At 46.2% G+C, this 26,729-nt stretch overlaps 1 protein-coding gene across 23 annotated transcripts in view; it reads left to right on the forward strand.

Annotated features, from left to right (window-relative positions):
* The window catches only part of DYNC2I1 (dynein 2 intermediate chain 1), a 140,740-nt gene that overhangs the window by 81,300 nt on the left and 32,711 nt on the right, over positions 1 to 26,729 (forward strand). For all 23 annotated transcript variants that reach the window (XR_013415768.1, XR_013415767.1, XM_077997833.1 and 20 more), the window contains 10 exons: positions 1,557 to 1,659; positions 7,464 to 7,593; positions 9,613 to 9,724; positions 10,864 to 10,952; positions 14,862 to 14,991; positions 18,246 to 18,418; positions 19,403 to 19,565; positions 22,051 to 22,164; positions 22,266 to 22,327; positions 22,854 to 22,905. Coding sequence is in view for 21 of the 23 variants with exons in the window: in XM_077997833.1 (XP_077853959.1) it covers positions 1,557 to 1,659; positions 7,464 to 7,593; positions 9,613 to 9,724; positions 10,864 to 10,952; positions 14,862 to 14,991; positions 18,246 to 18,418; positions 19,403 to 19,565; positions 22,051 to 22,164; positions 22,266 to 22,327; positions 22,854 to 22,905 (1,128 nt within the window). In the remaining 2 variants the exon portion in view is untranslated. The remainder of the gene's footprint in view (positions 1 to 1,556; positions 1,660 to 7,463; positions 7,594 to 9,612; positions 9,725 to 10,863; positions 10,953 to 14,861; positions 14,992 to 18,245; positions 18,419 to 19,402; positions 19,566 to 22,050; positions 22,165 to 22,265; positions 22,328 to 22,853; positions 22,906 to 26,729) is intronic.

The following is a 26,729-nucleotide window of genomic DNA, read 5'->3' on the forward strand; positions in this document are numbered from 1 at the left end:
GCAGTAGGAAACCATTTGGTAAATAACTTTTTCCCATGCACCGAAGTTACACCATGGTGTTGGAAAGCCTATGTACACTTCCAAAAGGTAAATGGTCCACTTGGTCAGTGAAGGAGTCTTTGCTGAGCGCTGACGCCTTGCACAGAGGTGTGGGCTCTGTTCCAAGGATGTCTTTATTCAAGTCTTAATTCTGTAACTTTAAATGTTTTCTCATTCTTAAAAACAGCCACATCTTAAAATGTCTGTGTGGTGCTTTGTAATTGTTCATAAACGTGGCCTGCTGTGGTCCTTATCACATCCTGTACGGCAGATGTCCGACAATAAGGGACCTGAGATGCAGAGGTGAAGTAACCCATGGTCATGAAGCAAGTAGTGGGCAGTGCTGGGACTTGAGCTCAGGCCCCTGACCCAGACAGACATCCTCCAGAGCCACACCCTCTGCATCACTGGCCTGCAAGCTTTGTTGTGAAGATCAGATGAGATAATGTGTGGGAAAGGGCTATGAGAGTTTCATAAAACTGTAAGACAGTGGGACAAGTGCAAACCGATATCCAAAAGGAATGAAAAGACAGTAAGATACAGTAGAAATAAATATACAAACAAATATGCAGATAAGTATGTACAGGAAGCCATAGAAATCCTTAGGGGGAAAGAGGTGGATTGAGGAATGGTTTGTGTCCATTACTAAGGATTATGGATGGAGTTGCTTGTTCTTGTCTTTCTTTCTTTTTTTTTTTTTTTTTTTTTCCCTGAGACAGAGTCTCACTCTGTCTCCCATGCTGGAGTACAGTGGCGTGATCTCTGCTCACCGCAACCTCCATTTCCTGGATTCAAGCGATTCTTCTGCTTCAGCCTCCCGAGCAGCTGGGACTACAGGCACCCGCCACCACACCTGGCTAATTTTTGTATTTTTAGTAGAGATGGGGTTTTGCCACATTGGCCAGGCTGGTCTGGAACTCCAGCCCTCAAGTGATCTGCCTGCCTCAGCCTCCCAAAGGGCTGGGATTACAGGCATGAGCCATCACACCTGGCCGAGTTGTTCATTCTTATATAATATGAACCTTTTCCATCAGCCTGACAATTTGATAATCTAGTCACATCTTCAGAAATTTTAGAAATTCTTCTGAGGAAGCTCATGCCTGCATTCTCTTTTGTTTTGTGCCCTTTGACATATTAAGTAATTGATTCAATATTAATTTGCACTTGTTTCTGTTTTTTAGCAATTTTGTATGCCCTTGTTCCACTTCCCTTACTAAAAGATAATCTTTGGTTTTTTTTGCAGAATGGGCCTAGAACTGCATCTTTTGTGCATTCTTAAGTATTTCTAAAACTCTTTAATAGTGTGAGTGATACATACAATAGATTATCAGTAAATTTTGCTTTGTTGCCTGAAAGTTTTAGATGAAATAAGCAAGAGAGATATCTTAAATGCTTATGGAAGATGTTTGTCGTTAGTTGAAGGGTTTATTGACTATAATTGTTATATGCGCCTATAATTGTTTTGCTCCGGATCATAGTGCAGTGTTGCAAAAATAGTGTTTTTCTCCCTCATACAGATACAAACAGTTCCCCTTCCAGAGCCTCCGTTTGTGGAATTTTTGTGGATTTTGCCTCAGCTTCACACCGTCAAAAGAGTCGGACTCAGGCCCTTAAGCAAAAGTAGGTGTATTGGGAAAGCAGCCAAAGGTGTTCAGGGCTTTAGCATACTTTTTTTTCACATACTTTTAAAAAATCGAGTTTTAAGTTGCATTTTTACTACTGTCTTTTGGGGTACATGACTTAATTTGTACTACACTTTTCTTTGTGTTGATATCTTATGTTAGTAGAGCAGGTGTGTGAGCTGCGACGTACCATGTGCTGATGTTGGATGTTTGTCCTTACATTTGTGGTGGACAGTTGGAGCTACCCTGGGAGTAAATTGAGAAATTTGTAAAATGTAGAAATCTATAAAAGATATATTTTCAAGTCAAGGGTCTATCGTACTAAGCCCACATATGACTGAAGAGTAAATGAAAAAAATAAAGATTTTTTTTTTTTTTTTTTGAGACAGAGTTTCACTCTTGTTGCCCAGGCTGAAGTGCAATGGTGCAATCTCAGCACACTGCAACCTCTGCCTCCCAGGTTCAAGTGATTATCCTGCCTCAGCCTCCTGAGTAGCTGGGATTACAGGCGCCTGCCACCACGCCTGGCTAATTTTGTGTTTTTAGTAGAGACAGGGTTTCTCCATGTTGGTCAGGCTGGTCTCGAACTCCCGATCTCAGGTGATCCGCCTGCCTCGGCCTCCCAAAGTGCTGGGATTACAGGCATGAGCCACCGTGCCTGGCTAAAAAATAAAGAGTTTTAAAAGTGGGTTTAAAATCTCTTAACACCTGGCTTAGTTCATGGCCTTAATAAGTACTCAATAAATATTTACTAAATGAAAAAATCAATCATTAATAATAAAAGTGGCTGGGCATGGTGGTATATGCCTGTAATCCCAGCACTTTGAGCACAGGAGTTCAAGACTGGGTCTGAGCAACATAGTGAGACGCACCTATGGTCCCAGCTCCTGGGGGGTGCTGAGGTGGGAGATGGCTTGAGTCTGACAGGTCGAGGCTGCACTGAGCCGTGACTGCACCATTGCCCTCCAGCCTGGGTGGCAGAGCGAGACCCTGTCTCAAAATAGAAAAAATAATAATAATAGTAATAAAGGTAACAGTTTTCACAACAGTTTTGCTACCCTTATATTTTGGGTCTCCTGTGGAGGTAGCAAAACTAGTTTCTGGCCCCATGGCTTTTTTTTTTTTTAAACCTGATTCAAGTTCTCAGAAAAGTACATATGGTTTAATGCAATTTTTATAAACCTAGAAATAAAGCTAGACAGCATGTTGTTTAGACTCATATAAATATGAGATAAAATTATATTTTGAAAAACAAGAAAATGATAACCACAAAATTCAGTCTAGTGATTGTTGTGGGCAGTGGGGCATCTGGGAATGTGTCAGGGAGGAGCCACTAAGTAGATGCAGGTCATTGGTTGCCTTCCCTTCCTTTCCCTTTCCCTTTCCTTTTCCCTTTCCCTTTCCCTTTCCTTTTCCCTTTCCCTTTCCTTTTCCCTTCCCTTTTCTTTATTTTACGTCTTCTGCTTTTGAGACAGGATCTCGCTCTGGCACCCAGGCTGGAATGCCATGCCATGATCTTGGTTCACTGCAGCCTTGACCTTCTGGGCTCAGGTGACCCTCCACCTCAGCCTCTCGAGTAGCTGGGATTACAGGTGTGCACCACTACACCCAGCTAATTTTTATATTTTTTTATGTAGAGATGGAGTCTTGCCATGTTGCCCAGGCTGGTCTTGAACTCCTGGGCTCAAGCAGTCCACCCACCTCAGCCTCCCAAAGTACTGGGATTACAGGTGTGAGCCACAGTGCCTGGCTGGTAATCTAGTAATTAGTAGTTTTCTAGTTAGGTAGGTCCTAGGACCTGTTAACTAGATTGATATATAGTGTGCAAGTAGATTATATTGAATCATAAATTATATTAAATATTTCAAAAGAAAAATTTAAGAAATGAAAGGCTGAAACATAAAGGGATTGATGATAAATAAAAGTAAAAAAGTTTTTGAGAAAAACGTAGGAGTCCATGCTTTATAAGAGTGTGGATGAGTTCTGGCATTTGTGTGTTGTAAGGAAATACAGAGAAGAAAAATAGTATAGAGGAACTTTTACTACTAGATCTACATTTAGTAAATCAACTTGAAATTTGAGGGAAAACAGATACCTGCTTCACACTATACCCAAGATATATTCCAAATGGATTTTTAAAAAAATGAAAAAAAAAGAGCATAGATAGTGTAAGTGCTTATTTCAGTGATAAGAAAGGACTTTCTAAGAATAAAAAGAATAAAAATGAAAAAATAAAAATTACTGGAATGTACCTCAAAAATTAAATTTCTGTAAGGTACAATTGTCCATAAATTTGACAAAATGTAAAGGTAATTAACCAATTGGGAAAATATATTTGTAAAATATATGATAGAGACTTATTATCCCTAATGCATAAAATGTTTTTATAATTTAATAAGCAAAGTTAAATAGCCCTAGTTAAAAATGGGCATAGATCATATAAGACTCGAGATCCAGTTACGAAAACAAAAACTAATTTGGGCATTAAACAGAAGGATGTGACACAGGGAGTGAATTCCGTAGGTGTTGGAAGAGCTGAGCTTCAGCAGGGCCCAGGAGCAGCTCAGAGATTCTGCGCAGCAGGAGCCACCACTTCCCCTGAGCCGGAGAGGCTGGGCAGTCGGGAGCCGGAGCCATGGCCGGCCTGCTGGGGCCACAGGAAAAACCTGTCAGTGGCTCAAGGTAGAGAGGTAGGGAGAAAAGTAATGTGTTTGCTTATTTTCTCTTACATTATTTCCCCAGTCTCTCACCACATGGTCCCAGGATGGTAAAGGGCACAGAGAGAATTCACATCAGAGAAAAATTAGGCTGTCAGTAAATGTGTGAAAATATATCCTGTCAGAGAAAAGTACATTGAAACAATGGGATGAATTTTTCTTTTATGGAATAGGCAAGGTATTAAAAAATGATAATACTTAGGCCAGGCATAGTGGCTCACGCCTGTAATCCTAGCACTTTTGGAAGGTGGAGGTGGGGAGATCACCTGAGGTAAGGAGTTCGAGATCAGCCTAGCCAACATGGTGACACCCCGTCTCTACCAAAAATACAAAAATTAGACGTGTATGGTGGCACATGCCTGTAATCCCAGCCACTCGGGAGGCTCAGGCAGGAGAATTGCTTGAACCTGGGAGGTAGAGGTTGCAGCAAGCTGAGATTGTGCCACTGCACTACAGCCTGGGCGACAGAGCAAGACTCCCTCTCAAAAAAAAAAAAAAAAAAAAAAAAGATAATACTTCAGTACTGATGAGAATGTAGAGAAAAAGCTTGCTTGAAACAAATTGGTACAACCTCTGCATAGGCAGCTTTCTATCAGGTATGAAATATAGCTATCAAAATGATGGATACTCTTGAGGATATAATGTCATGAAAAATGCTCCAGTGATATGAGAAAAGCATCTTTAAAAAGAATATGGAAGGAGTCCTACTTTCTTGATGGAATAACTTGTATCAGAGAAATCCTTCAGCTAAAACAACTATAAAAGTTGGATTTAAAACAACAAAAACACCCCAGCTGATTAAATATACCAGGAGCAACCAAGGCCACTGGGCCCTGAAGAGCCGAGGTCCTGGAGAGAAGGGACACACGCAGGCGATCGCTGTTTCCACTGAGGTTTGCATCTTGATTTCTCAAGACAATAGAGTGAAGCAGAAAGAGAAGGCCTGGAGCATGTGACGTTCGCAGAGGGTCGAGGGGACGAAAATGGAAGTTGAGGACCTTCCAGTGGGAGAATTTCTGATAAAACATCCCAGGCTTTGGTCGAGCCTCCTGCAGGCCTGTGCTCTAGGAAGCAGGGCAGACCTGGTGGAGTGTGAGGAGAAGGAAGGGGGGAGGAGGAGGAGCAGAGAGCAGACCCGGTGGCCGAGGCACCTCGATGTTGGGCGGGTCATTCACTCGCTCATTCACTGTGCATTCATTGAGCACCGGCTGTGTGGAGATCACAGTAAAGAAACAAAAATCTCTGCCCTTGCGAGTTTATATCTTAGTGAGGAGTAATAAACAATAAATATCTTAAAGATTTGACCCCGGGCACACTAATGTTAGGGTGAAACTTTAGAAAGGAAAGGAGAAACCAGCACAGGCGATTGAAAAGTAACCGTTTGTGAAGCAAGAGGAAGCCACATGGGTGCGGCATTTCGGGGCCTGTGGGTGGAGGGCGATTGGCTGTGTCAGGCCTGTGGGCGGAGGGCCATTGACTGTGTCAGGCCTGTGGGCCAAAGGCGACTGGAGGACGATGGGCTGTGTCAGGCCTGTGGGCAGAGGGCGATTGGCTGTGTCAGGCCTATGGGCTGAAGGCAATTGGCTGTGTCAGGCCCGTAGGTCGAGGGCCATTGGCTATGTCAGGCCTGTGGGCCAAGTGCAATTGGCTGTGTCAGGCCTGTGGGCGGAGGGCCATTGGCTGTGTCAGGCCTGTGGGCAGAGGTTGATTGGCTGTGCCAGGCCTGTGGGCCGAGCGAGATTGGCTGTGCCAGGCCTGTGGGCCGAGTGTGATTGGCTGTGTCAGGCCTGTGGGCGGTGGGCCATTGGCTGTGTCACACCTGTGGGCGGAGGGCGATTGGTTGTGTCAGGCCTGTGGGCGGAGGGCCATTGGCTGTGTCAGGCCTGTGGGCCAAGGGCGATTGGCTGTGTCAGACCTGTGGGAGCTCAATTGGCTGTGCTAGGCCTGTAGACCGAGGGCGACTGGCTGTGTCAGGCCTGTGGGCTGACAGCAATTGACTGTCAGGCCTGTGGGCCAAGGGTGATTGGCTGTGTCAGGCCTGCAGGCGGAGGGCGATTGTCTGTGTCAGGCCTGTGGGCTGACGTTGATTGACTGTCAGGCCTGTGGGCCGAGTACGATTGTCTGTGTCAGGCCTGCGGGCGGAGGGCGATTGGCTGTGTCAGGCCTGCGGGTGGAGGGCGATTGACTGTGTCAGGCCTGCGGGCAGAGGGCGATTGCCTGTGTCAGGCCTGCGGGCGGAGGGCGATTGTCTGTGTCAGGCCTGTGGGCTGACGTTGATTGACTGTCAGGCCTGTGGGCCGAGTACGATTGACTGTGTCAGGCCTGCGGGCGGAGGGCGATTGGCTGTGTCAGGCCTGTGGGCGGAGGACGATTGGCTGTGTCAGGCCTGTGGGCAAGGGCCATTGGCTGTGTGCGCAATTGGCAGTGTCAGGCCTGTGGGCGAGGGCCTTTGGCGGTGTCAGGCCTGTGGGCGAGGGCCTTTGGCAGTGTCAGGCCTGTGGGCGGAGCGTGATTGGCTGTGTCAGGCCTGTGGAGGAGCGGGATTGGCTGTGACAGGCCTGTGGAGGGAGGGCGATTGGAGTGCCATTGACTGTGTTAGGTGCTGCCTGCAGGTCAAGTCCTGCGGGAAGCACAGAAATTGGCTGTGGACTGGAGAAGAGCGTGGCCCAAAACCCTTACTGGCCACATGGTCTGACCATGGCGCAGGTGATGGGACAGTCAGAATGTCAACTCCTGAAGTCAAATGAATTGGTGCTTATGAACATCCCAGGCATACATGTTGTGTGACTTGATTTTGTGTTAGCTCAGGCGTACGCATTAGAATGGTCACACATCAGGTTCTTGACACACACACGAAGCAGTCGGGGAGCAGGATCACCAGATGCCAGGGTCACACGCCGGGTTCCCACGACTTTCTACTACTCAGTTATTTTTAACTGTTAAATATCTCAGACTCACCCCACACTGAAGCTAGATTTCTGACAATGACATGCATTTAACTCTCTAAGTTTACTTCTGTTCTCCCTATACTTTCCCACGTATATTACTCATGTTAATTTTTGTCTTGTTTCCAATTATTTCAAAGGATGCGAAGTACAAAACTGCTTCGGCTCATTGACTTAGATTTTTCATTTACTTTCTGGCTCTTGGATCTACCACCAGTAAATGAATATGACATGTATATCAGAAACTTTGGGAAAAAAAATACCAAGCAGGTAAATATGAGATATATTAACTAAGTGATAAAATGCAAGTAAAGTCTAATAGGATAACTTTGTGTCTTCCTGAATATTGTTCTGCAATATTAGAACTTGGGGATGGTCTGTGAAGGATACAAGCTTAAGGAAAATGGGGACCCATCTTCACATGGGGCCCATTCACCCAAGAGGCCAGGCACAGGCAAAGCCGGAAGTACTCCAGAGCCTTCAGGAGTGCCTGAAGGAGCTCCAGTGGGTGATCTGCTCGGAATAGGGAGAGAATGGCTGCTGTCCTGACCTTAGAGTGAAGCTTTATGCTGTGCAAATGTTTTATTTATTTATTTAGAGACAGTCTGACTCTGTCGCCCAGGCTGGAGTGCAGTGGAGTGATCTTGACTCACTGCAAACTCTACCTCCCGGGTTCAAGTGATTCTCGTGCCTCAGCCTCCCAAGTGATTGGGATTACAAGTGTGAACCATCATGCCCAGGTAATTTTTATATTTTTAGTAGAGACGGAGTTTCACCATGTTGGCCGGGCTGGTCTTGAACCCTGGCCTCAAGTGATCCGCCTGCCTTGGCCTCCCAAAGTTCTGGAATTACAGGTGTGAGCCTCTGTGCCCAATCTATTTATTTATTTATATTTTTAATTTTTTTTATTTGTATAAATTGAGGTAGTACAAGTGCAGTTTTGTTACATGGATCTGTGCATAGTGGCGAAGGCAAATGTTTTATTTAAAGTCTAGCTAAGTGTCAGGTTTGGATTTGTTTCTTGTGTTCCAGGTGAGTGTAAAGCAGTCCTACTTGTCTGTTTAAAATTCTTATAATTGAAGAATTTCAATGTATACGATACTTCTGAAGGTTTTTATAATGTGGACTCACTTAAAATTTTTTTAAATTAAATTTATTTATTAGAGACAAGGTACTAATCTATTTATTAGAGACACCCCTAAGCTGGAGTATAGTGGATGTTCACAGGCGTGATCACAGGACACTGCAGGCTCAGCTTCCCCCATAGCTGGGACTGCAGGCCTGTGCCACCATGCCTAGCTTTGGACTCTCTCTAATTCAGATTATACCTGTTTGATTCTGGGACTCTCTTCTCTCATGGCTCTCTCAAGGTGCCCTGGTGTATGGCGTTCCTGCTCCCTGTCTGCCTTATCTGCCTGTCTGTTCCTCAGTTTCCAAGGCCCGTTTTCTGGGTGAACCCTTCCTAGTGACTTATATTGAATTCTTTCTCCTGTTCCAGAGTTCCTACAATTTACTATTTCATGCAATTTTGTACTTCCCTGTAGTATTTCCAATCATTAATTCATTATGTAATGGTCTCACTTCACAACGAGGTTCTAAAGCTTTTGAAGTCAGACGTCCTATCTTACATTTTTCTTACATTCCTGATACTGGTACCACCAATCTTAACATTGTCTAGTTGGTGCACTCAATAAAATCCTTTTGAAAGGAGGAAGGTCACAGGATGAAGCTGAAGAAGCTGATGGCTTTTAAATTTTTAAATTTAAAATTTTTTTTTAAGAAACAGGGTCTTGCTCTACCACCCAGGCTGGATGGAGTGCAGTAGCAAGATCATAGCTCACTGCAGCCTTGAACTCCTGGGACACTGACAATATTAATCCTAGTTTTGCAGCTGATTCACTCTGACCTTAAGTAGATTATTTATCTTTGGTGATTTTCCTCATCCCAAAGCTGTTAGTAACAAAACTGACTTCACTGAAGCATGTACCTTTTGAAATAGATATGTGGTTTTGAAAAACCAGCATGTTCTAAGAAAATAGGATGTGGGCAGGTGAGGTGGCAGTATTTTCAGACTAAAGGGGAATCGTTTGGTGAGACTTTTTGAACACACTTTTGAAAATTAGACCTGTATATATCTATATTGAATGTTTAAGCACAGTTGTCTTTGCATGATTGTTCTTTATGCTTTGATATTTACTTTTGATACACGACTCTCATTATGAACTTAGTAATGACAAATTGCTCTGAAATTGAAACCAATGTTAATTTTGGCGTATTTTTGTTTTTAAGGCATATGTTCAGTGTAACGAAGATAATGTTGAAAGAGACATTCAAACGGAGGAAATAGAGACCAGGGAAGTGTGGACCCAGCACCCAGGAGAAAGTACCGTTGTATCTGGAGGTAACATCTTGCTCTTGAGTGTTGACCATTGACTCTCTTTACATTATTTTTTGTTTTATTTTTACTTATTCCCTTTCTGGTTCACTCTCATTTTGTCTTTCTCTTCTGTATGGTTGTTAGCATGTGACAATATCAGTACCCAATTTTCTTTTAAAGAAACACTAACTACCAGCCACAGAGCTGCTGAGCTACAAGGGGAAGGAAACCTGCTCTTGAGGCCCAGTCTGCGCCATTGCCAGGATTTATGACAGATTTTATTCCTATGTAGAGGGAGAGATTCCACATTCCAAACAACCAGTGTGTCCCTGGATCTTTGGAGCATACTGTGGTTTTAACTTGGGGGATGCCTATTCTCATGAATATAGAATTTTTATATTTTAAGTGCCGTTTGCAAAAATGTTCCATCAATTTAGATTGAAGGTCCCTAGAATGTATAGTTTCTGCTAAGTACTCTGGAGCGATGTACATGTTGAATGCTTTACTGGTTTTTCTCAAGGAATTGCCTCTGTATGTCAGGGATGTATATTATCCGCTTTTCTCAGGTAAGCCTCACCTTAAGAAAGTAATATGCCTAAACTTACATGATAATTCAGTTGATTCCTTTGAATGTTTTTTTGTTTTGTTTTGTTTTGTTTGAGATGAAGTCTTGCTCTGTCACCCAGGCTGGAGTGCAGTGGCACGATCTGAGCTCCCTGCAACCTCCGCCTCTTGGGTTCAACTGATTCTCCTGCCTCAGCCTCCCAAGTGGCTGGGACCACAGGCACCTGCTATCACACCTGGCTAATTTTTGTATTTTTTAGTAGAGATGGGGTTTCACCATGTTGGCCAGGCTGGTCTTGAACTCCTGAGCTCAGATGATCCACCTGCCTCGGCCACCCAAAGTGCTGGGATTATAGGTGTGAGCCACCATGCCTGGCCTGAATGTTTTTCTAAATACATTACAGACTTCTATAAAACAATATGCAGTTGTTTTGGGGAGTTAATAGTAGTAAATCTAGAGAGTATAGCGTGAAGTTTTCTACCTTTTCCTTCTAGGACTCTTAATGTTGATTTGTTACGCCTGTTTGAACTCTAAGATGTGTAATGCATGACTGTTTTAGAGTCAGCTTCGTTGATTTTTTATAACCTGTTTTTTTTAGGCAGTGAACAAAGAGATACCTCTGAGGCTGTAGTTATGCCAAAGATTGATACTCCAAGGTTATGTAGCTTTCTGCGGGCGGCTTGTCAGGTATGCTCAACCTATAATATGTTGTGTTCTCTGTGTAAGTGCTTTAAGTTTCATTCTATATAGAAACGTAGGAGCTTTTAAGATCTTAAAAGTCTTTGTAGCTTGGATAAATCAGAATCAGTTATTCATTTTCAGGTATTATTTTCTTAAAAATTATCAGTGGTACATTCATAAAGCCCTTGTGGGCAGGATGACACTGGGTAAATGTATATCACTAAAGTACTATGTATGTATTTGGATTGTGAATTTTATTATTAGTTTCTTTTTTTTTTTTTTTTTTTTTTTGAGACGGAGTCTCGCTCTGTCACCCAGCCTGGAGTGCAGTGGCGCGATCTCGGCTCACTGCAAGCTCCGCCTCCCGGGTTTACACCATTCTCCTACCTCAGCCTCCCGAGTAGCTGGGACTACAGGCACCTGCCACCTCGCCTGCCTAGTTTTTCGTATTTTTTGGTAGAGACGGGGTTTCACCGTGTTAGCCAGGATGGTCTCGATCTCCTGACCTCGTGATCCACCCGCCTTGGCCTCCCAAAGTGCTGGGATTACAGGCTTGAGCCACCGCGCCCGGCCTATTAATTTCTTACATTTTAAAACAACTAGAGACTAACGAGCAGACGTGAAGTTGGCAAGGCAAGCATAAATCGAGGGTATTTGAAAATCATAAACTTCTGATTTTGTAAGCTGATTTATAAACGGAAAAAATTTTAAATCCATACAAAGAGACATGAAAGAGGCCTGTGAGGCTGCAGGTACTTTAGTGGTTATCACCTCATGGCCGTGGGTCTCGTCTGACCCCCCTGCCCACTCCACCACCCACCCCATCGGTTATTTTGAAACAAATCCCAATCATCTCACTTTGCCTCCAGATAGAGTTCATTATGAATCTCAAAAAGCAGAGAGTGTCTAAAAGAGTAATTAGTAATAACTTAAAATGCAGTCAGCTGTGCAGTCGGCATTCACATTTCCCCAGCTGTCTCATCACTTTCTTGTGTGGAAGCTTAGCACTTGAGTCTGCTGCAGCACTGAAGTGGGACATTGTGGAACCTCGACACGCTGGTTGAGATTAAGGATGATTTGAAACCTCGACATGCTGGTTGAGATTAAGGATGATCGTGAACCTCGACACGCTGGTTGAGATGAAGGATGATCGTGGAACCTCGACACGCTGGTTGAGATGAAGGATGATCGTGAACCTCGACACGCTGGTTGAGATGAAGGATGATTGTGAACCTCGACACGCTGGTTGAGATGAAGGATGATCGTGGAACCTCGACACGCTGGTTGAGATGAAGGATGATCGTGGAACCTCGACACGCTGGTTGAGATTAAGGATGATTGTGAACCTCGACACGCTGGTTGAGATGAAGGATGATCGTGGAACCTCGACATGCTGGTTGAGATTAAGGATTGTGAAACCTCAACACACTGATTGAGATTAAGGATGATCATGAAACCTCAACACACTGATTGAGATTAAGGATGATCGTGAAACCTCGACACGCTGGTTGAGATGAAGGATGATTGTGAACCTCGACACGCTGGTTGAGATGAAGGATGATTGTGAACCTCGACACGCTGGTTGAGATGAAGGATGATCGTGGAACCTCGACACGCTGGTTGAGATTAAGGATGATCGTGGAACCTCGACACGCTGGTTGAGATTAAGGATGATTTGAAACCTCGACATGCTGGTTGACATTAAGGATTGTGAAACCTCAACACACTGATTGAGATTAAGGATGATCATGAAACCTCAACACGCTGGTTGAGATTAAGGATGATCGTGAAACCTTGACACGCTGGTTGAGATGAAGGATGATCGTGAAACCTCGACACGCTGGTTGAGATTAAGGATGATTGTGAACCTCGACACGCTGGTTGAGATGAAGGATGATCGTGGAACCTCGACACGCTGGTTGAGATGAAGGATGATCGTGGAACCTCGACACGCTGGTTGAGATTAAGGATGATCGTGAAACCTCGACACGCTGGTTGAGATGAAGGATGATCGTGGAACCTCGACACGCTGGTTGAGATGAAGGATGATCGTGGAACCTCGACACGCTGGTTGAGATTAAGGATGATCGTGAAACCTCGACACGCTGGTTGAGATGAAGGATGATTGTGAAATCTCGACACGCTGGTTGAGATTAAGGATGATCGTGAAACCTCGACACGCTGGTTGAGATGAAGGATGATCGTGGAACCTCAACATGCTGGTTGAGATTAAGAATGATTGTGAAACCTTGACACACTGGTTGAGATTAAGGATGATTGTGAAACCTCAACACGCTGGTTGACATTAAGGATGATTGTGAAACCTGGACATGCCGGTTGACATTAAGGATGATTGTGAAACCTCAACACACTGTTGAGATTAAGGATGTTTGTGAAGCATCGACGTGCTGATTGACATTATGGATGATTCTCAGACACTAATCTGAGCACGTGGTGGTCATGTAGTCACTCTGTTGCAATTATGTAGGAATCTATGGTTTACGAAATATGATTATGATTTTACACGATTTATGATTTGTATCACATTTTGTTTTAGTGTAAGTTCTAAGTGTTCTAGTTCTAAGTTCTAGTGTAAGTTCTCATCTCTAAGATGAGAGAGCGCTTGGGTGCAAGGTGAGGTGGATAGGGAAGGAGGGAGGACAGAGGGTGACCAGCCTGGGGCCATCCCTGAACTCACAGCTCTCCTGTCTGGTCTGTGGCCTGGACACACTCCTGCAGGTCCTCAGTAAACACTCCCTGCTTTCTTCATTCCCGTCCGGTGTTTCTCACAAGACACTTCCTGTCTCCTCACACAGATCCTATCGAGTCTCATTAAACGCTCCCTGCCTTACACACTCCACCCTCTGCCTCTCACTAAACACTCCCTGCCCTCCACACTCCACCCTCCATCTGTCACTAAACACTCCTTTTCTTGCCCGTTCCCATCCTGTCATTTCTCACTTCAAATCTCCTGCCTTCCATACTCTCTTCCCGTCAGTTCTCATTAACATTTTCTTCCTTCTTCCCACCCATCTTGTCAGTCCTCACTACAGGTTCCCTTTCTGGCACGAATCCTATCAATTCTCACTCAATGTTTCCTGCCTCCCGCCCTCCTGTTCTGTCCGTTCACATGAAACATTCTCTGCCTTCCTCACTCCCGTACGTTCGGCTTTCACTGTCTGTTTCTGCCTTCGTCACTCTCACACAGTCAGCTCTCACTCAGCATTTCCTATCTCCCACTCTCCCATATTCTGTCAGTTCTCACTCAATATTCCCGGCTGTCCTGACCCTGAGTGTTCAGGTCACGTCAGTTCCCACTGAACACTTGCTGACCTCAGTTTTTACTACACAGCCCCCTCTTCCTCACACAAATCCTGTCGCTTCTCACTGAACACCCTCTGCCTTCCTCATTTTCCTTCTGTTAGTTCTCAGGAACATTTCTAGTTCTTTTTCCATCAGTCCTGTTGTGTCTCCCAATCTCTCTCTGCACCGTCAAATCCTAAGGATGCTCCTGGAACGATGACAGTGTTTTACCACTCACTCTGGCTTTTTACCGAAACCCGGTGAGAGAGACTCAGTGGGTTCATGACTGTTCTTTACACTGCTTTGTTCATTTATAAATGCTGGATATCCAGCCCTTCCTCCCACTGTGATTTTTAGCAGTGTATGTGGCATGAAAAACAACATTCAGGGCAAATGATGGTTCTCTTGTGGAGTTTGTTTTAGTTAATCTTATTGTATTAGTTTTCAGTATTGTGCATAAAGGACCATATCGTTTTTCTTGTAGTTATGATAGTGTCGTGGATCTAGGCAGTTATTTGCAGATCTGGATAAGATGAAAAGGTAATTTTTTTTTTGGGAAAAGATAGTCCTTTGTAAAGTTTTTATTAAAGACTACTCACTTATGTCTGACAGGTGATGGCTGTTTTGCTGGAAGAGGATCGCTTGGCAGCTGAACCCAGCTGGAATCTTAGGGCTCAAGACAGGGCCCTGTATTTTAGTGACAGCTCATCTCAGCTGAACACCAGCCTGCCATTCCTTCAAAGTAAGAGGCTGTTCTCAAATACGATTTTAAATCCAGTGACTAAACATTCATGTTGAAATAATAATTTGTAGTATTACATTTTATTTTAATGTGATGGGGTTTACTGTACATAAAATTGAGAAAGACTGAGTTTCTGCAGAATTCAAAAGTGAGTGGTTAGTTTTTCCCCCTTAAGTGTGTATGTTAAATTTGTGATTAAGGATTTTAATAAGATGAATAGAAGAGGGAGCCACAGTAATGTAAACAAGTGAGATTGTTTAAATGAATGGGAACTGAGATTTTCTATGTGTTTGAAATCCTATTTTCTTTTCTCTTCCAGTTACTCAGTTTCTTTTCATGAGATAGAGTAGAAGAAATAGTTGGACGAGCATGAGAGAGTGTTCAGGTCAAAATTGTGTTAATAGTTTAGACATAGATACGAGTAAGATGCTTAACATTTAGTGTAGATAGAATTAGATTTTTAGGTTGATCCGTGGTTATGGAACATAAAACGGGAAGCAAAACCCAGGATCTCAAACAGAAAAAAAAGTGCAGTTGCATGTAACTGTTTAATCACTTCAGACAAACTGCATTTGCAAGACCAAATTTAAATTTCTTGAGCTAGTAACCTCTTTGTCTCTGAAAAAGTGGCTGTCAGGTACCAGAGGGCAGCCATGGTCCTGGTTTTTGTGGAGAACCAGCAGGGGCGGTGTGTGTGGCCGTCCGCTTGGCAGCAGGTGCAGGGGTGCTGCAGGGCAAACGTGCTTCAGGGCATGTGTGAGGCCAGAGCAGTTGGTACCACTGTTCTAGGCATTTCTTCCATCCTGCCTGCTATGCAGAGATTTCAGTTTAACAAAAATGGCATTGTTAATTTAACAAGTCTTCACATTCTTTGAGAGAGTTTTCTTTTCCTGTTAGAAAAATAAATCTCTGTACCTGTGTAATTCAACACATTGGCATCCACACTCCCACACCCAGCACACACCAAGAAGGGAACTGGGTGTATGCGGCCCCCAGAGAGCTGACGCTGAGCAGTGACAGCAGGTGCATGAGAGCGGCAATGGCGCCATGGCCTCCGTTGGAGAACACATGAAGTGTGTGTGTGTACTACAGTGCTGCTGCCTCCGTCGGAGAACACATGATGTGCATGTGTGTACCACAGCATGCGGCCTTTGTTGGAGAACACGTGAAGTGTGTGTGCATACCACAGTGCGCAGCCTCTGTCGGGGAACACGTGAAGTGTGTGTGTGTGTGTGTGTGTGTGTGTACCGCAGTGCGGCCTCCATCAGGAACACGTGAAGTGTGTGTGTGTGTGTGTGTGTACTGCAGCGCGGCCTCCCTCAGGAACACGTGAAGTGTGTATGTGTGCTGCAGCGCGTGGCCTCCATCGGGAACACGTGAAGTGTGTGTGCGTACCATAGAGCTGGGCTGCCGTCGGGGAACATGTGAAGTGTGCGTGCGTACCACAGCACCGGGCCTCCATCGGGAACACGTGAAGTGTGTGTGTGTACTGCACTTCCCACATGTTCAAGGAGCAGAAGGTCTTGTTTGCTTATTTTTGTGTTTTGGTAAAATGAATATTGAGATAGCAGAAGGAACATGAGACTCCAAGAGAAGCATGAGATGGAATGTGTGGGTTGTCTCACCCTGCAAATCCAGGATTTGACTCACATTAGATTCTGATCTGTGATCAGATGTAGAGATCCTTCAGCCTTCCTAGGATCCACCCAGTACCCTCATCACTGTTAAAACACGCGGCAGAACGACGCAGCCGGCGGGTCGTCCCCACCACTGTTAAAACACGCGGCAGAATGACGCAGCCGGCGGGTCGTCCCCATCACTGTTAAAACATGCGGCAGAATGACGCAGCCGGCGGGTCGTTCATCTGACGAATGAACGACATCCATAGGGGGTGCCATGCCCTGGGCACTGTCAGGGAGCTGCAGTTCAGCAGTGAGTAGGACGACAGCAACTCTGCCCTCCTGAACTTGTGTTTCGGCGGGTCAAGTAGACTCTGCACTGGCTGCACAGGTCAACATACAGTCTATCCGAGAGGGTTAAGTTCTAAGGAGAAAAATACAGTTCTGATAGAGGAGGCCTCACTGTGAGTGAAAACCGGACAGAGATGAGAGAGGGGCCACAAGGAGATGGGAGCTTCTGGAGGAGGGGCCACATGCACACAGGCCTGAGGGGTGGGCACACCTGTGCCTTGGGGAGAAGCGAGGAGACCACGGTGGCCAGCGGGAGGTGAGGTTGGGGCAGCGATGGGTCAGGCCTTGGTTGCCATCATAGTTCCGCTGTAACAGGAGGTACACGTTCCTAAAAGTCTCTACCCTGTGGAAGATTGCCAATAAAAACCAGAGGGCTTAGGAGAAAACAGGGTCAGGTCACAGCACTCGAGAACCTCATCCCACTAAAAACATCTATTAAATACGGCACCTGGAAGAAGACCTGACGCTTGCTGGTGGAAGTGGCCCCAGAAGGCTGCAGCTATGAGCGATTGTGATGAGGTAGAAAGAGGGTTCCCTGGAATCGGAGGGGACGTCGTGACCCAGGTGTGGATGGTGTGGGTAGCAGGATGTGAACTGTGGGGCTGAGAGGTTTGTGGCGTGTGCTTGTGGCCGGGGTTGACCGGGTACTGCTTTCCACATTGACTTGGCGCCTGCCAGTGGCGCGGTCCGGTTCTTTGACTGAAGTTATCGCCAGTCGTGGACTTCCCATCCTTCTATTTCATGAACTCCATCTCCATCTTCTGCCGATGTGTGGGAGCCGCTGGCACGGCCAGCAGTGGCAACAGTAATGCCTTGGAGTGCAGTCCCTCGCCAGGTGGAGCAGCGTCTGGAACGGCGCTCAGCCCCACGCAGCCTTTGAGGAAAGCAGTGTGCCACGTGGTGTTCCAATGCTGAAACCCCTGCAGCTGGCGTATTAGCAATGTTCTGAAGCAGAGGGGTGGCCAGGCTCACTCCAGTGCCTCCCAGCTCTGAGATCCTGACTCCTGGCATGTGGTGGGCAGCTGGTTTCTGTGTGAGTCGTTAGTGGAGCCACAGGTGTCTTGGGCTGCATGCTACCACGTTTTAGCCAGACTGTGAGGTCAGCTTGGACAGAGTGTTCGGGCATAGGCTGTGGCCATTCATCAAAACCTATGTTTCATGTATGTTGGTTTTGAAAGGACCATGTTTGTTTCTTCATGAAGCTGAATTTTTTTTTTTTTTTGAGTATTCGGAAGTGTGTTAATTTAGCTCACTAAAATGTGAACATATTTTTCTTCTCCCTAGATCGAAAAGTATCCTCCTTGCACGCCTCCCGAGTTCAGAGGCAGATGGTGGTCTCCGTTCACGACTTACCCGAGAAGGCCTTTGTGCCCCTGCTGGACAGCAAATACGTCCTCTGTGTGTGGGATATTTGGCAGCCTTCAGGGCCACAGAAGGTTCTGATATGTGAGTCCCAGGTACAGCTGAGGAGGAGAGTCGCGCATTTGATGGGAGGATGGGCGGTGGACAGAGCGTGAAGGTGCAGGCATGGGGAGAGGCGCAGGGACAGGAGGTGGGTAGGAACTTACGGGCCATTCTCTGCCTCTCACAGCTGGCTTCAGCTGTGCTGTGGGTGCAGTGAGACGCGTGGGTGTGCTTGTTTTGACTCTGGAAATTCGTAGTTCAAAATGAGCAAACGAGAATTTTCACAGAGTACCGCTTTAGGTCAGCTGAGAATTAGGAAATGGAGGTAGTTATAGGCTGAATGAAAATACTGGCCACGCTCGGCATAGCTCTGGGGCCCTCGTTGCCTGTTTTTCTGTCTTGCACTGTTTCGGTCCTGAGTGTTTTAGAGGTTTCTCAGACTGCGTTGAGGTTTCTTAGACTGTGTTGAAGTGTGCTGTCGCTCAGAGTCCTTCCGGAGGCTTCCCATTCACCGCCTAGGAGGCTGGCACTGAGGCTTGAGGACTGTGCAGTGAGGGGTCGGGGCTGCCTCTCTATGTTTGGGAAAATGTGCATTTGTATTTTCCTAGTTATGTATTCCCTGGCCTCAAAACCATTGATTTCCACAAAAATTGTAGAAAAACTGTTGAAATTGTAACTTTTGTAATACAAGATGTAAGTAAAACGGTGCAGGATGGAACTGCTACTTTTTTGAGGTTCAGCTGATTGGGTTGAGTGGATGGGCTCCTGGCAGGCTTTGTGTGACCAGATGAGTGTCAGCACCTTGCATTTGTGATCATAACAAGCCTACGGGGTTGGTTTCTCATCCCTGTTATTTCAGGAACCTGACAAGCCACCTTTTATTTCTGTGTGGGAGTTCACGTTCTGCTTGCCGTGTCCTGCACGTGACTCCCGTGCAAAGTGAAACATGGTCAGACACCTCACTCAGTAAATGCAGCTTCTGTGAGCATGCTTCTCATATTCTTCAGTCATTGGCTTTCTGTGCATTTGTCTTTTAGGTCACGTGTTGCTGCTTGAGCCCATTCAAAGCATTTTTACTGTTTGCCGGAACAGCGCACGGCTCAGTCGTCGTCTGGGATTTGAGAGAAGACTCAAGGTTGCATCACTCTATGAAGCTGAGCGATGGTTTCTGGACATTCCGGACGGCCACGTTTTCCACCGGTCAGTGTCATCCACCTGCCAATTGTGTGTCTTCTAAAAAAGCCACACAGATTTGAGGAACAAAGCTTTACATGAATTTGCATTTACTTATTCACATTGTCTCAGAGGATGGGGTCTGACTCATGGGCAAAAGAGGCATTTGACAAATATAAAAAACAAAAATCAATTCTAATCATGATTATGCAGTGGCCAAGAATGACTCGAATTTCCTTTCTTATTAAATTTATGGATTCCAAAAAATCCTCAATGATATTACCTTTAGTTTTAAAGTAGCTTGAGGCATCTTGGCACGTGTGTCCTCCAGAACAAAGGTAACTCACACTCACGTGAGCAAAGCCAGTCACCCTGAGTGCTGCCTGGAACCAGCACAGTTGGGCCTCCCTGAGCCTCGGCTTGACTCGGGTGGACGTTCATACCACGCCGTGCCCAGACACCACAGCAGGCACCCGGCATAAGTGTTTCCTATGTTCTGGGACTCGTCCTGGTGCGTAGCGTACATCGTCTCATTTAATTCCCCTGAGAGTCCTGAGTCCCAGCTCCACGGGAAGATGCAGCATTCGTCTGAGGTCACGCTGACCACATGGCGGGGCCTGCCCTCGGACCCCATGCCACGCCCTGCACCACCTCTTCCCGTAGGGGCTGGGGTGCTGTGGACTGAAGGTGCAGGCCAAGCTCATCACTCACCCCTCTGTGTGGCTTTCTTATCGTAGATATGTTGCGTGTCTGTCTGTGTTTGACATGTGTATCTGTACATTGTACATAAGAGAGGCACTTTTTAAATTCCCCAACCATGAATTGTGCCCCTCTGTGTGGGGCAATATTACACTGTTAAGACTGTTTGAATTTACAGGTAACTTTTGGGTTGCGATGCTATTTTAAAAGATATCTTTTAAATAAATAATCTTCACCTTTTCTAACTGCTGCTGCTATTACTAAAAAGTTTTTGAATGCAGCACCATTTTCAAAAACAGTAAACCTCTAGACTATACATACAAATAAATTATTCCATTAAAATGCATCCTTCTTTTTTTTTTTGAGATGGGTCTGGCTCTGTAGCCCAGGCTGGAATACAGTGGTGCGATCTTAGCTCACTGCAATTTCTGCCTCCTGGGTTCAAGCGATTCTCCTGCCTCAGCCTCCTGAGTATCTGGAATTACAGGTGCCCACCACCAATGCCTGGCTCATTTCTTTATTTTTAGTAGAGACGGGGTTTCTCCATGTTGGTCAGGCTGGTCTTGAACTCCTGACTTCAGGTGATCTGCCCGCCTCGGCCTCCCAAAGTGCTGGGATTACAGGCATAAACCACCACGCCTGGCCTTGTCTTTGAAATATTATCAATAAAACCTACAAAGTTTTAAATAAACTCTCAGTAGTGAGGAGCTGTGGAACTTCTGATTCAGACCATGAGTCAGAGGAACCAAATTCTCGCCCGAGAGACCAGCCCTTTCCTCAGTCAAGCCATCAGCGCTTCATCTGGGTCCTTTCCCTTAAACACCCTATAATTTCTTCTTAATTTCTGAGATGATTTTGTCTTTTTCTTCAGTTTTTTTTCCGAGTTCAATCCCAATTCTCATTTCATTTCTTGCTTTCTTGGGTCCAATTCTGTTCTTGATTTCTGATTCCCGGTGTTTTTTTCTTGTTTGTTGTTTTGATATGTTTCTAGATGCCCTTTGAGGAGATGTGATTCCATTTGGAACGTTGAGTTTTGTGTCTTTTGCCTTGTGCTTGTTTTTAGGAGGGAGAATTTTCATCAGCTGAAATGCTTTGATTACATTTTTTTCTGTTTTCTTCTTATAGTAGCTTTCTATGGAGTTTGGCTTTTTTCTGCTCATAGGCATTCCGTAGATGGATATTTTAAGTCAGTGAGCTTTGCTTTGTTGATTCGTGACAGGTATCTTTTTAGTGGGCATTGTGCCTTAAGGTGGTAGGTGGAGTGGGTTTGCCGTTCCTTTGGTTTTGCAAACGCCTGGATTTCCCTCTTCTGGCAGTTGTCGGGTGTGTGTGGAGGTCACCTCCCTTTCCTGGTCACATTCCCCTTCCCATGAGCCATGCTGCTCCGACCTCCTCTGCCTCCCAGCTCCTTCCCCTCAGTTGCTTGAGTGACCCCCAGGATCTGGCCTCGCAGAGACTCTCTCTGTCTGAGTTTTCTTTCGGGCTGTGTGGCATGCTGTCTTTGGGTGGTGGGCTTTAGCTTTCTTCCTGCCCTCCAGACCCGTAGACCCACAGGGCCAGTGAGCTCTGTGGGAACTGACGCTTTCTTACTGGAGAGCGGGGGCTGGGGCCCCTGTGTCCTAGGAATGTGAAAATTGTGGTCCTGTGTCAGTCGTATGTGGTCCATGTTGGTCCTGGGGTGTTTTGGGAAGATGTGTGGAGAGAGTCAGATTTGTGAGACCCAGAAGCACCTCATGTTTGTCCATGTGTGATGCCAGCTACATTTCTGCAACTTATTACTTACACGTGGGTGCTGTGGGATTTTGAACTCCAGATGGAATCCTTACCTCAGTAAACCACCAAAGCCCTCTGCAAGCAGTAGAACCTATCTCGACGTCCGTCCACAAAAAGCAGAGCTTTGTGCTTTCGCCCTTTTCGACTCAGGAAGGTACGTGATTCTTCACTTTCTTAAAATTCTTAATCACTAGTTGTGAAATATGGTTTCCTTATGTAAAGCCATTTCTTTCTTTTTGTTTCTGTTTTCATCAGAAATGTCAGGTTTGTCCTTCCACATCGCTTCCTTGGATGAGAGTGGGGTTCTCAATGTGTGGGTGAGTAGTGGTCCGGGCCAGGCACATGCGGGGCCTGAGTGAGGTGGTCTGGGTGGAGGTGGCGCCTGAATGGCGCAGGGGGCAAGGCCCAATTAGCTATAGTGGGAAATGGAGAGCAAGACGGCTTACTGGTCCTGAGCAGAAGGGATGCAGAAGGTCACACATGGCAAGTTTGGGGCCCTTTCATGACAGCGAAATAGGAATTGCACACAGGGCTTTGGGAACGTGGAATGAAAGTGGGAAGGGAACAAAATGTTAGGGCCCAGGTCACACTGGATTGGCTTGTCCTGGAGGATGCGCCAAGACTGTTGATTAAGTCACCAAGTGAAGAGAACACGAGGAGATCAAAGCAAAGGAGTCAGCTTGTAGAGCATTAGTTCTGAGGCTAAAGATCAGTGTCTTTTTCTGGAGCAGTTACGTTGTAGTACCTAATATAGCACTCCATCTTAATTAGAGCTATGCTTTGCTTAGGTTGTGTCAGAATTATAAAATGTATCAATATTCATTTTCAATGTTCTATTTTTAGGTGGTTGTTGAATTACCAAAGGCAGACATCGCAGGTTCAGTAAGTGATTTAGGTAACTATTAAGTAAAAGAATGAATTTTAGTGTTTTCTACAATGAATAGAGATTAAAGGCACTGATAAGTATGGCCAGGCGCAGCGGCTCACGCCTGCTGGGAGAGGCTGAGGCAGGAAGATCGCTTGAGCCCAGGAGTTTGAGACCAGCCTGGGCCACATAGCAAGACTCCGTCTGTACCAAAAAATTCAAAAATTGGCTGGGCGTGGTGGTGCACACCTGTAGTCCCAGCTGCTTGGTAGGCTAAAGCGGGAGGATTGCCTAGGAGATTGAGGCTGCAGTGAGCCATGATCTTGCCACTGCACTCCAGCCTGCGTGATGGAATGAGACCTTGTTTCTCTGTTTAAAAAAAAAAAATACCAATAACTGCTTTGAAAAATATAAATTACTACCTGAAAAATGAAAATTAAAGTTGTATGTCATATAACCGTATCAACTGTTGAACAGGTGTCTCAATTAACTAGAATAATCAAAAAAAATTTTTTTTTTGAGACAGAGTCTTGCTCTGTCGCCCAGGCTGGTACAGTGGTGTGATCTGGGCTCACTGCAATCTCTGCCTCCTGGGTTCAAGCAGTTCTCCTGCCTCAACCTCCCAAGTAGCTGGGACTACAGGTGTGCACCACCAGGCCTGGCTAATTTTTGTATTTTTAGTAGAGACAGGGTTTCACCATGTTGGTCAGGCTGGTCTCAAACTCCTGACTTCAGGTGATCCACTGCCTTGGCCTCCCAAAGTGCTGGGATTACAGGCGTGAGCCACCACATCCAGCCTCTGAGTGAATGTTTTGATTTTAGTAGGATTTAATGAGTTCTGTTTACAACTGAGTACCATTCAGTTCTGTCAGACAAGTCCAGGACAGCCGTGTTCTGCAGCTGTTTCCTACATATTTCAGGTGTCCGAGTCTTTCAGTGCGCATTCATTTTGGGGCTTCTTCCTTTCAGTTTTGGATTCACAACCCCAGGGCGTATCAGGAACACTGGATGCTGCCCCTGAGGGCCGTTAGACTGGATCCCAGGATGGCAAAGGTCCCCGGGTCTGGGCAGAGCAGAAGCGACTTGAAGCAAAGCTAACAGCACCTCTCACAGCTGGCTGCTCTTGATGCTATGGAGTACGATTTTCAGTTCCAGAAAGGGCTCAGAAGTGACGGAGTAATTCAGTCCTGTTGTGTTCTGTGGTTGAGATTAGCCCATGTTTTGATCTCAACTTCCGTCTCACCTCATTGGCTTCCCACCACGCAGTTTGTAATGATGAGCTCCCCTTCCACCTTGCTTGTATCGGGGGGTTTTCCCGTGTAGATCTGGCAAAAAATAATATGAATGAGACCGGCTTTGTTCCTAACCTCTTGAGATTCGGGAAGAGGGCGCTTTGGCCCTTGGAGCAAATGCTGTGTGCTCTGTATTCACATGTCTGTGGTGGCCCTTACGAATTGACTCTTGATTCTGACTTCAGTAAAAATAAGACAATCGTGGCGTTCATTTCACTGGTAGATGCTTTAGAGGTGGAATCACCATGTTTCTCAATGTGTTCTTCATGCGGCACCCTCTGCTCATGGAACCATTCTGCTCTGTGTTGTCCACTCCAGGCTGCCCCTAGAATCCCGGAGCGTCAGAGCTAGGGAGCCTGGCAGGGGTCCTGGTGCCTCCTTCTCAATGCACACAGGTCACGGGGTGGGTTAGTGATGGGGTGAGACCCACACAGTCGGTCTCAGCACCAGCCCCCCCTTCACACCCAGGGTTCTGCCCCAAATGCCCAGAACTCTTTTTTTTTTTTTTTTGAGGCGGAGTCTCGCTCTGTCACCCGGGCTGGAGTGCAGTGGCCGGATCTCAGCTCACTGCAAGCTCCGCCTCCCGAGTTTACGCCATTCTCCTGCCTCAGCCTCCCGAGTAGCTGGGACTACAGGCGCAGCCACCTCGCCCGGCTAGTTTTTTTTTTTGTATTTTTTGGTAGAGACGGGGTTTCACCGTGTTAGCCAGGATGGTTTCGATCTCCTGACCTCGTGACCCACCCGTCTCGGCCTCCCAAAGTGCTGGGATTACAGGCTTGAGCCACCGCGCCCGGCCTGATGCCCAGAACTCTTGTGACCTTGAGAGTTCGCCTTGAGGCTGGTTGTACTATTAACTTGTTATGTGATCAAGATATTTGTCAAACAATTACGGATGGTACTGAGGAGATCATTTCTGTCCATAGTCAGGTGATAATCTGGCTATGGAGACAAAATCATTTTGCATAAAAAGTATTTGCATACAAATGTTTTGTAGTACATGATAATCATGTAAAGAATATCCTGGAGGGTGAGTATTTCATTTAAAAATATTGCTGTATAGAAACACCCTTTCTTCACTGAACCACTTACCAAAATTGCTACCATGTTCCAGCCTTGCCTTTAGGAAGGGAGGACGTTCAGACCAGCCCGTTGTTCACGGTGGCTGCCAGCTCTTTGTGTAGGCGTTGGATGAGTGGCTGTTGGAGAGCTCAAGTCTCAGAAGGAGGCAGCCAGCATCTTTTTATGAAGCGTTCTCTGCATAAGCGAGGTCCAGTCCTAGGTGCTAGGAGACCTGGGCGAAGACCCCAGTCCGGGAGAGGGCGACTGGCGGTGGACTTCCTGGAGCGGAGGCCCAGCAATAGGGCCCGGCCAGAAAGGCTGCCCGTGGGCGGTGGCGTGTAGGGGCCAGTGGGAAGGCCTGGCCAGAAAGGCTGCCCATGGGTGGTGGTGTGTAGGGGCCCAGCTGGAAAGGGCCTGACCAGAAAGGCTGCCCGTGGGCAATGGTGTGTAGGGGCCCAGCTGGAAAGGGCCTGGCCAGAAAGGCTGCCTGTGGGCAATGGTGTGTAGGGGCCCAGCTGGAAAGGGCTTGGCCAGAAAGGCTGCCTGTGGGCTGTGGCATGTAGGGGCCAGTGGGAGGGCCCGGCCAGAAAAGCTGCCCATGGCCGGTGGTGTGGGAGCCGAGATGCCAGGTGGGGGGTGTGCCGGGAAGCTACACATTTGTGAATGGCAGCGTTGACCCTTCTTCACTGTGGTTGTGACTGGCAGGAGATACGCAGCAGCTACAGGGACCCGGCCCAGCTGCAGATTGGGTTTATTTCTATCTGCTTTTAATTCACCTGCCCCCAGAGTTCTAGGCAATGCCTTACCCAGAATTTGGGTTTTAACATCCATAGATTTCTAATTTTTCTCCTTGCGGTAGTTTTAGAGAAAAAGTGATATTGGGAGCAGACATAGGAGGCAAAACCAGTGGATGGCCAAGGAGCCAGAGCTGTAGCCATGAATGCTTTCAGGGAAGGAAAAGAAAAGCAGTCAGGCCTCAGAGCCGTGGCTCTGTGTTGTTTGAGAAGGAAGCTGGAGAAGCTGCTGGAACAAAGAGTGAGGCCAGATGCACTTGGCTGAGGAGCCACTCTGCCTTCTGTACGTTCTGCCCGGAGACCAGCAGATTTCTGAGTCTCTGGGATGGTGGAAGGAGAGGTCCTGCAACTTTCCTGTAGGCGTTGGAGCCTCGGTAGACATTCACAGGGCAACGTTTGCTGCTGTGATCTAAGGCTTGTTTAGTGTATGTACATTCATACGCATGTACGGATTGCTTACCGCCCTTATTTTATCAGATCTAAAGATATAAAGGCTCTCAGATCATGGTTCTACAATCTTTCTTCCCATAAGACTTTGAACTGCGAATTCTGGATTCTTCTCCTAAGGGAGTATACATGAACCTCACCCAGAGGACGGAAGGGATGCTGTGTATTGATTTGCATTTGATGTTATTTCGTAACACAGATATTTAGGCAATGAAAAATGATTCCAGGCAACTATAACTAGATTTTGATTTAGCTTCTATTG

Source organism: Macaca mulatta, chromosome 3, assembly GCF_049350105.2.
Source record: "Macaca mulatta isolate MMU2019108-1 chromosome 3, T2T-MMU8v2.0, whole genome shotgun sequence".
Classification (NCBI taxonomy): domain Eukaryota; kingdom Metazoa; phylum Chordata; class Mammalia; order Primates; family Cercopithecidae; genus Macaca; species Macaca mulatta.